Source organism: Myotis davidii, unplaced genomic scaffold, assembly GCF_000327345.1.
Source record: "Myotis davidii unplaced genomic scaffold, ASM32734v1 scaffold2325, whole genome shotgun sequence".
In the NCBI taxonomy this organism is placed as follows: domain Eukaryota; kingdom Metazoa; phylum Chordata; class Mammalia; order Chiroptera; family Vespertilionidae; genus Myotis; species Myotis davidii.
Window position 1 is genome coordinate 58,098 of NW_006295913.1, and position 10,184 is coordinate 68,281.

Here is a 10,184-nt window from a genome sequence, read left to right on the forward strand (position 1 = left end):
TAGCATTTTCCTCCTCCTTCCTCTCCTTGTACTGTTGTAAGATAAAGTGCTCGGTCTTAAAATTGCTACATTAGTTATTCCCTCTTAATATCTGCTTTGTGTGTAACTATCCTTAAAACAATACATTTGGGTTACTCTTTGCATACTTTCAAGGTTTTATTCCCTGTAATACTGAGTTGTTTAAAAAAGTTTGGATTGCCTAATGACAAACAGTATTCCAAATCTCCATTTTGTATGCTGGCAGGTACAGCAGCTCTTTTACAGGGTGATAAGGAGTTTATATTTCACTTGTTACTTTTCTTTTTCTTTTTCTTTTTTTTTTGCCCCATTTACCTCTGCCATTGGAAAAGGGGGTGTAGGTAATGAAAATATAGAGATGCAGTAATTTAAAGATTTCTGCTGAATATTTTCAATTTCTTCCTATCCCTGTTTTCTTATAAGCCAGTTATTGGAATCTATGAAGAATGGTCCTCTGATTTGTGAGAAGAAAGTAATAGTGCTTCCTGGAATTAGCCGCAGATGTATGTGCAAAGGTTTCTTGTGTCTTACCAAGATTGTATCCTTCTGTTAACAAAGATCTTAAGAAGGTATCGTAGATATTTATTAAACTCTTCTTATAGGCCAAAATAGGCTGTTGGGTGCTTGTATTGCACTGAACACAATACAGTAGTCTCTGCCCTTCTTTATGAAGCTTGCAGTGTGTCAAGGGGAGATCGACATTAAAATAATTACTTTAAAAATTAATAATAGTTGTGATAAGTGCTATAAAGAGAAGAATAGAAGACCTTGCCTAATAACTTTGAAGCTAAATGAGTAAAAGTTAGTTAATGGGAAGGAAGGAGACTGTACAAAGGCTCAGAGCAAGGCACATACGTTTAGCTTCAGGCAAGTAAATATTTCACTGAAAATGAATTAATGACTTTACCGAAGGATCTTGCTATTTGACTCTTATAGAACTCTACTGGGAAGGTTTTGCTACTCAAGGAACTATCTTCGAGAAAAGTCTAGAAATCAGAAGTTACTGATACCCCTACTGGTTCTATTAAACTTCCTAAAATTGGTCCTAGCACAATTAAAGTTACTACAGATAGCAGGGAAATTTGATAAGCAAATTTATTTTTAAAGTTCCCCCTTAGTGGATTTTCATATAAATGATTTTTTTAAATATATATTTTTTTATTTTTATTATTTTGGAGAGGAAGGAAGAGGGAGAGAGAAATAGAAACATCAGTGATGAGAGAGAATCATTGATTGGCTGTCTCCTGCATGCTTCCCACTGGGGATGGAGCCCACAAGCTGGGCATGTACTCTTGACCGGAATCAAACCTGGGACCCTTTAGTCCGTAGGTTGACGCTTTACCCACTGAGACAAACTAGCTAAGGCTTCATATAAATGGTTTTACATGCTATATACAGGATGGGGCAACAGTTTGTTTACAATTGTGCATATGAAAAGTTTATTATATTATTATTAATTATTGTATTAATTAATTTACATACGAACAACTGCAAAATTACTTTTGTCCCACACTGTACATAAGAGGCTATGTTTTTCCCAATTGATTTAAAGTAGCTAATAAAGTCAATTCTATTCTCTAATTTTTTCTCCACTTCAGTTTCTCTCTTAACTCATCTTTTCTTCCATACCTTCCATCTCAGAAAAGTTTTTTTACCCCAAAGCTAATACTTACGTGTGCCTGTAGCCCAGTTAACTGGGGACTTGCTCTATCAATTGTCCTTGCTCACTGCTTTTCCTCCATATATGAACATACTTAAAATTATCTTACGGTTATCTGCTTATCCTCCCCATCTTTCTCAGATTTTAATTCATGTTTCCTAAAATTCAATTAGTATGATTTTACATAATACAGACAGGCTTATTAAAATATTGAGACTTACGTGTTTATTAAAATGAATATTAGAAAATGAATATTAGAGTATTTAATGGTTCCATAGATGTTATAAATTTTCCTTTATGGATTAAATTTTTAAAGCTAAATAAAATAATTGATATACATATATTACAAAAATTGAAAATTGTTTTCTTACCCATACTAAGACACCTAACACTTTTCCATGTTTCCTTAACAAACATATGGTTTGATAGGGATACACTCTTGCAAAGACATTTTTTTCTGCAAAGACATTTTTAAAAACTACTTTTCTCATTACAAAATAATATATTATAGAAATCCAGAAAACAAAAGGTATCTTCAGATCGTCTGTAATCCTGTCACTGTAGGTAACCACTATTACGTTGGGTGTATATCCATTCCTCTAATTCTAAATGTTCACAAAATAGCATAGTGGAACTCCAAGGTCAGTCTGACCCAGATTGAAACCCAGTTCTCCTATTCCTTGATGTATTGGGAAAATACCTTGATTTCTCAGACCCAGTTTCCTTTGTCCACAGAATGGAACTAATAATAGCACCTGTCTCAGGATTGTTAACTGGGAACTGAATGAGATAACACCTATAAATAATTTAGTCCCAATACCTGGACATAGTAAGAATTCAGTAAAGCTTCTTGTTTGCTCGGGGCAAATTATGACACCTAGATGTGTTCGCTTCTCTAAAATTAGAAACTTCCCCTCCAGAGCTGGAAAAAGTAAATGTTTTAAAATTATATTTTAAATTATTTCTTTGGGAATGAAAACTATTCATTACTTCAGAAATGGCATATATGTGGCATTTTTCATCACTATCAATCATGGGATCTTTCCTCAGAGTCCTTTTTGGCCTCATATTCCAGACATTCACACTCAAGCCTCTAGCATTTGTGTTGGGTATTTAAGATTCCCAGGATTTAGGAGAAAGGTGGGAGGGCACCAGGCTGTTTCCTAGGTAACAAATTAGCCATATATACAAATGACTCTCAAAGATATGGAGAGCATTTGAAGACATTTGATTGTTAAAAGATGGAGAAAGTGGCATCTGAAATATTAAGTATTAAATTTTCACTTTTGGGTCATGGCATATTGCTGTCATGGTGGCTGAGGAGAAGGACCCTCTGAGCTCTTTTGAGGCTTACAGAAGCAGCACCTCAAGCTTCTCTAACAAGGAGGAAAACAACCAGCTGGAGGAGACCAGTCCCAGGGCCCTGGATCCTGCAGAGGCAGTGGGTGGTTGTGGGAACAAGACAGAACAGTGACTGCCGGGACCCATAAGCTATTCTGGAGCATGACTGGCCCAGCCTTTCTCTGCAGTCTGATCAGCAGACTGGGAGAGGCAGTGTCAAGACACCTGAGAAGCCTCCAAAGGAATTCAAAATGTGGAAGTCAAACTGCACCATCTTTGGAGACTTACACTACTAGACAAAACCACTCGACCCAGAGCTGCATATGGCAATAAAATGGTCTAACATATATGAGATCAGTGGTGATGACATCCCAGGAAACAATAAGAAAGCTAGAAGGGAACGAGATAGAGGAGTCAGATTAAAAAGATGAACATACTTCTAAAAAGCATAAAATAGCCCTAGCCAGTTCACTCAGTGGTTGAGCAATGGTTCCCAACCTTTTTTGGCCATGCCCCACCTAAGCATTTCTAAAATTCTGATATCCCTGTGACATATAATTCTTATTCAAAAATTGAACTCTTATTCATGTGGAGGAAGCCTAAAGGCTATTAACTTGGTTTAAACAAGCTTCCAAAGAACATGGCACCCATGAAAGAGAAAAATAAGAGAACAAAAGGACAGTTGAAGTACTAAGGAAGACATCACTAAGAAATTGTTAAAAAAAATAATATGAAATGATGTGAAAAATAGCAATGTTTTAAAACATAATAGAGAACTGAAATACATAAATATATGTGTGTGTGTGTATATACTGTATATGAGGCCCCAAGAACCATAAGAAGTGCAAAAAAATTCACTGTTAATAACTCATTCTCAAATTGCCCCCGCATGGGGCGTGTGCCCCACGTTGTGAACCACTAGGTTAGAGTGTCGGCCTGCAGACCGAAGAATTTTAGGTTTGAGTCTGATTAAGGGCATGTACCTCAGTTGCAGACTCGATTCCCAGCCCCAGTCAGGGCACATGTGGGACGCAACCACATTGATGTTTCTGTCTCCCCACTCCCTCCTACTTTCTCTTAAAAAAAAAAAAATCAATGGAGAGGGAAGGTAGAGAAGGGTGGGGGTAAGGGGGAGAAATCAACCAAAGGACTTGTATGCATGCATATATGCCTAAGCAATGGACACAGACACCAGGGAGGTGAGGGCATGAGTGGGGGATGGGGGGCAATGAGGGGATGAGGACACATATGTAATACCTTAATAAAGAAAAAAAAGAAAACATCCACTTGTTATCATTTTAAAAAAAGTAACCAATGGGAAAAGTATCCTTGGGTGAGGATTAACCAAATAAATAACATAAGATAGAAACAGGAGAACCAATAGAGAAGAAAAAGTAGAAAACAGCAAATGACAAGAATTTTTGCACTGTGAAACTTAATGAAATGGTTTTTTTTATTTGGAGGTTTTGGGGGGCAGAAAAGTTGATACTGTACATTATTGTAAATCATCATCTTCATGAAAGTGCATGTTAATCCTATATAATAAAAGCCTAATGTGCAAACAGACTGGCTGGCAGAATGACCGGTCGCTGTGATGCTCACTGACCACCAGGGGGCAGACGCTCAACACAGGAGCTGCCCCAGCCTTTTAGAATCTATAAAGTGATGCCAAATGTAGCAAATAAAAATACACAAAATTCAGTTAAGTTCGAGTTTTAGACAACAAATAATGATTTAATAAATTTGATATTTGGGAAATAGTTTAGCTAAAAATTTGTTTATTTGAAAAGCAAATTTACCTAAGCATCTTATATTGTATCTGACAGCCCTATTTCTCTGTTTTCTCTTCACAGCTCCTATTTTAATACTTTTCATTTAGTAATAAGAAAACAAGATTGTAGTCAGGAAGACAACCTTTGATTTGACTATTATAGTCCAAAATGCAGTGCCATTATCTGTAACATTTTGAATAATAAAAAAGAGAAAACATTTTTTGACTTGGTTTTACATTTTTCAAGCATACTGGACAAAACCTAGACCAAGAATTAGGAAATGTGCATGTGGTTTCAGCTCTGGGAGTGGTTCTGGAATAGTCACAGAAAGCCTGTGGCCCTTAGTTGTTTCAGTTGAAACAATTTGAACTAAATATTTATTAGACTCCTGTGTAATTCTGAAATTCTACAATTCTAAATATAGATTACATAAAAGACCACATTTGTAGCCAAATCATACATTTTAAGATTTTAAGAATATAACTGGGAAAAATAAATATAACTTGAAAATACTCTGATTGGCATATGTGGGAATGGCTTGAAAACTGCCAAATGTTATAAACTGTTATGTAAATTCATACCTGTGGTATGAAAAAAAATTTTATTTTAAGGAATAATGCCATATAATTGTATTTTCAACTTTGAATGAAGAGATTTCTCCCCCTCATTATTAGTTTAGGTTTTAGATTTAGAAGGGACTTTAGAAGTCAATAAATCAGGCCCTAACTGAGATGTGAACTCTTTTTGTCTCCATTAGCACCTTCTAGCCATCATGGCAACTTCATCTGAAGAAGTCTTGCTGATTGTAAAGAAGGTGCGTCAGAAGAAGCAGGATGGAGCTCTATACCTCATGGCAGAAAGAATTGCTTGGGCACCTGAAGGCAAAGATAGATTTACAATCAGCCATATGTATGGAGATATTAAATGTAAGTCATATTTCTTAGTAATTTTAGAAGATTGCTTATAAAAATCTTTGTGGGCTTTTTATTTTAATGTCCAAAAAAAAAATCAACCACATAAAAATAATTACAAAGTGGGATTACTGAATATATATTATTCTATAAACTGCCTTTTGCACTTAGTAAAATGTGTATATATGTAAAACTTTACATATGTAAATCTACCACATGTAAAGATATCTGTATATCTTTTTTTAAATATATTTTTATTGATTACAGAGAGGAAGGGAGAGAGAGAGAGAGAGAGAGAGAGAGAGAGAGAGAGAGAGAGAGGAGAGAGAGAGAAACATCAATGATGTTTCTTGCATGTCCACATGGAATCAAGCCCACAGTCTGGGCATGTGCCCTGACTGGGAATTGAACTGTGACCACCTAGTTCATAGGTCACTGCTCAACCTCTAAGCTACACCAGTTGGGCTATATATACCTTCACAAAATGGATATACAATTATGTATTTAACCAGTCCTCTGTTGAAGGACATTTAGGAAGTTTCCAGAATTTTGTTTTTGCAAATAACGTTGTATAGATCTGTGTACTAACACCTTTGTGAGGTTGTATGTATGATGTATGGGATACATCTCTGCACTGGGTTTACTGGTTCAAATGGTTCATGCACTTAAAATGTTGATAGATGATACCAGATTGCCCTTTAATAAAATTGTATCATTTAAGTAAGTTGTCTAATTAATTTTTAGTTATGTGGTTATCGTCTGTTGAGAAGATATTCAATTTTATACTGACTATAGATGAGAGAAATACAGAGCATATTATTTTTATTTTCTTTTTCTCTTTCCAAATCAGCAAGAATAACTTTGAAATATTACCCAAAAGGTTCCGTACTCGATGGCTCAATAATAATTAGGTTTAAAAACAAAGCGAATCCTGAGATTTAGGACCTTTCCTCTGAAAGGGAGTTCTGCAGTTCACCTAGTTAAAGATCTTGTATAAGAGTGACTCCAAGGAAGTCTGGGCAACAAAGTCCTTGACAAATTGTGGTTATCTTAACTGTGACTATTAATATGGATTTATTTTTTTTCCTGGATATAAAATTCTTCACCTGGATAAAATTTTGCATAAATTTCAAGAAACATGACACCTTGAAAAATAGACAACCTTCAACTTAGAAGTGCTCAGTTTACAAATGTCCTTTATGTATGAACAGTTGTCCAAGGATCTCTATTTGTTGCTGGAAATGGCCAAGATCTTCATCTTTCTCCATTGAAATAATTTAGAATCTTAATTTCAAAAGGAAATACTATTTAAAACCTATCATAATTCAGTAGTGCCTAAACTATCCAGTCTTTGTCCACTATCCTGGTAATGTCACTTCCTTATAAAACTTTGTTTCTGGCCGAAACCGGTTTGGCTCAGTGGATAGAGCGTCGGCCTGCGGACTGGAAGGTCCCAGGTTCGATTCCGGTCAGGGCATGTACCTGGGTTGCGGGTACATCCCCAGTGGGGAGTGTGCGGGAGGCAGCTGGTCGATGTTTCTCTCTCATCGATGTTTCTAACTATCTCTCTCCTTTCCTCTCTGTAAAAACTCAATACAATATATTAAAACAAAAAAACACAACTTTGTTTCTGTGGAAAAATGCCTCATCAAGTTCCTGATAATAGTCTTACAAACTATCATTTATACTACAATCGACTCATAAATTAGGAACTTCCTGTATTAGCAGGCTAGCCCTTAATAGATTTGTAAAACACACTCATATCCCCAGTGTGCAATAAAGAATATGCCTACCTCCTGTGTCTCCACAATTCTAGGCTATTGAGGAGGAGAACACATATCAAAACCTAGATCTGCACCAGATCATTTTTTCATTTTAAGGTGAATTATTGATAGAATGCCCATTTCTGAAACTATTGAAAGTTATCAATAATAGATTACTAAGGGGAAATTTAGCAGTTAATCTTGTTAAAAAAAACAAACAAACTTCAAAATTAGGCCTCTCAGAGGCAAGAGCTAAGCTAGAGCAAGGATAAAGCCGTGACTGAGAAAAGCGTAGGGGTGATTGTTTTGGAGGAATTGGATACTGGGACAGGCTGGCTAACAGTGTAAATTGTTTCATATTGCTGCTGCTGACATTAAGATATTTCATCTGAACTGTTGGTCTGGAAGCAGCATCTTCATTGAAAAAAATTGATTAGGGCTGAGAATTCTAGGCAGCATGTTCATACTACCGTGAGTCACCCATTTAGAAAATTTTAAAGAATGGTACAACATATACTATATAACATATCCCACCTAAATAGTACAGTTATTGTCCTAGCCAGATTGGCTCAGTGGATAGAGCCTGCAGACTGAGCGTAGGGAGCTGCAGGATTGATCCTGGAGCCGTGTGGGAGAGGCAACCAATCGATGTGTCTCTTTCACATCAATCTTTCTCTGTCTCTCCCCCTCCCTTCCACTCTCTCTAAAAATCAGTGGAAAAATATCCTCCATGGATGAGGATTAACAAAAAAAGTACAGTTACTAGTTTGCCATATTTGCTTTATTGTTTATGTATACTTTGGCTGCTTATAATATCACACCACAAAAATTTTAATATTCAGGCCATTTTATATTTCCTCTATTGTCCCAGTAATGTTTTTAGAAATGTGATTTTTTAAACCAATATTCAATCTAGATTCATGTATATAATTATAGTTCTTATATCCATACACACACATATATTTTCCTATATTATCTATATCTATCTATCTATATATATATATATTATTGATTTATTGATTTCAGGGAAGAGGGAGTGAGAGATAGAAACATCAATAATGAGTGAGAATGAATCATTGATTGGCTGTCTCCTGCACACTCCTCACTGGGGATCGAGCCCACAATCCAGGCATGTTCCCTGACCAGGAATTGAACCATGACCTCCTGGTTCATAGGTCCACGCTCAACCACACTGGCCAGGCTATAATTGGAGTTCTTTAGTCTCTTCTCTGAGTATAGGGTTGTAGAATATCACACATTATGATTATGCCTATTTGTCTTAACTTGTAAGGGTGGTGGTTATTTCCTATTCTGTCACCTCAGAAAGCCTGTTGTGTTAGGTTGTCCTGCTTTGATCACTCGGTTAAAGTGGTGACACTAAATCTCTCAAATGTAAAATTTCATATCTTCCTTTGCAACTAGTAAGTAAACCATGGGTTGTGCTTTGGAGTTTTTGAATCATGACAAATCATTTTTATTAATGATAATGTTAGTTGGAGGTAGCTGTGTAGGGTGGATTTGGGACTCCTACTTGACTGTTTAGGAAGCTTTAAAGATACCTGCCTCAGTTGAATGGAAATAAAAGCTCTTTAATATCTGGGGGTGGAAGCCATGGCTGAGAAGTGCCGCACAAAAAGAATACTAAAGGAGGAAGCAGATTGTTAGCAGTGACTTTGTTGAACCGTGCTCTGAATTCTTATTTAAGAAGAGTGCGTTTCTGCAAAGTAAGTAACCTGTTGTATGGCAGTTTCCACAATGTGCATGTCATCTAATTAACCTCATATTTCCTTTTAGGTCAGAAAATCAGTCCAGAAGGAAAAGCTAAAATTCAGCTTCAGCTGGTTCTGCACGCAGGGGACACAACTAACTTCCATTTTTCCAATGAAAGCACAGCAGTCAAAGAGCGAGATGCAGTGAAAGACCTTCTTCAGCAACTGCTGCCCAAATTCAAGAGGAAAGCTAATAAAGAACTTGAAGAGAAAAACAGGTGAAGGAGGAAAAGAATAGCCTTTTGAAGAACTAGGTTCTCTCCGGTCTCATAGAGTAATAGCTTGCTATTTATCATCTCTTGTACTTTGATAGTACAATATAGAAAAATATAGCTGTGGTATCTTTACCTCTGTGTGTGTGTGTTTTTGTTTTTTGGGGTTTTTTTAACTTTAGCGTCTTACTAGCTATTTAGCTGTGGGCAAATGAGAATGTATAAATTCAGATGTTAAATTAACTGCCTGAAACCTAACATCTGATTAGGAACAGAACTGAGATTCAAAGGTGCTAAGGTCCCTTAATTTATTTTCCCAGTTCTCTTCACAGAAAAGATACTAAACCATTAGAAGTGTGTTTATGAATAAGAAACCTGAAGGAAATTATACTGTTAGAAAGTTGATTTTGTGATATACTATGTCAGTACAGTTTTGGTAATATTGTTATACTTAAAATCTTTTTATTCTTGAAAAAAAAAAACTTGAGAAAGCATGTAAAATGATGAGAATTTCTGATAAGATGAATTCCATCACCAGTCCCTTTCAGCCATCTGTGCTATGACTCCAAGTGCTTATCACCATGAAAAATTGGTTGCTGGAAAATCTTAAGCATGCTTCCTCTTCTCCATTCACCTTTATTTGTAAAACAATACAGTGCAATACAGATACAGATACAGTGACCTTTGTATCACTGGGATATAAAGATGAATAAGACCATATCTATGCCCTCAAAGAGT

The 10,184-nt window shown here is 36.1% G+C and overlaps 1 protein-coding gene across 1 annotated transcript in view; it reads left to right on the forward strand.

The window, feature by feature from the left end:
• Positions 1-10,184, forward strand: part of GTF2H1 (general transcription factor IIH subunit 1) — a 33,307-nt gene that overhangs the window by 1,838 nt on the left and 21,285 nt on the right. Inside the window, exons 2-4 of the mRNA XM_006770895.2 lie at positions 5,549-5,717; positions 9,260-9,452; positions 9,779-9,800. Of these exons, the coding sequence (XP_006770958.1) occupies positions 5,564-5,717; positions 9,260-9,452; positions 9,779-9,800 (369 nt within the window). The 5' untranslated portion in view covers positions 5,549-5,563. The remainder of the gene's footprint in view (positions 1-5,548; positions 5,718-9,259; positions 9,453-9,778; positions 9,801-10,184) is intronic.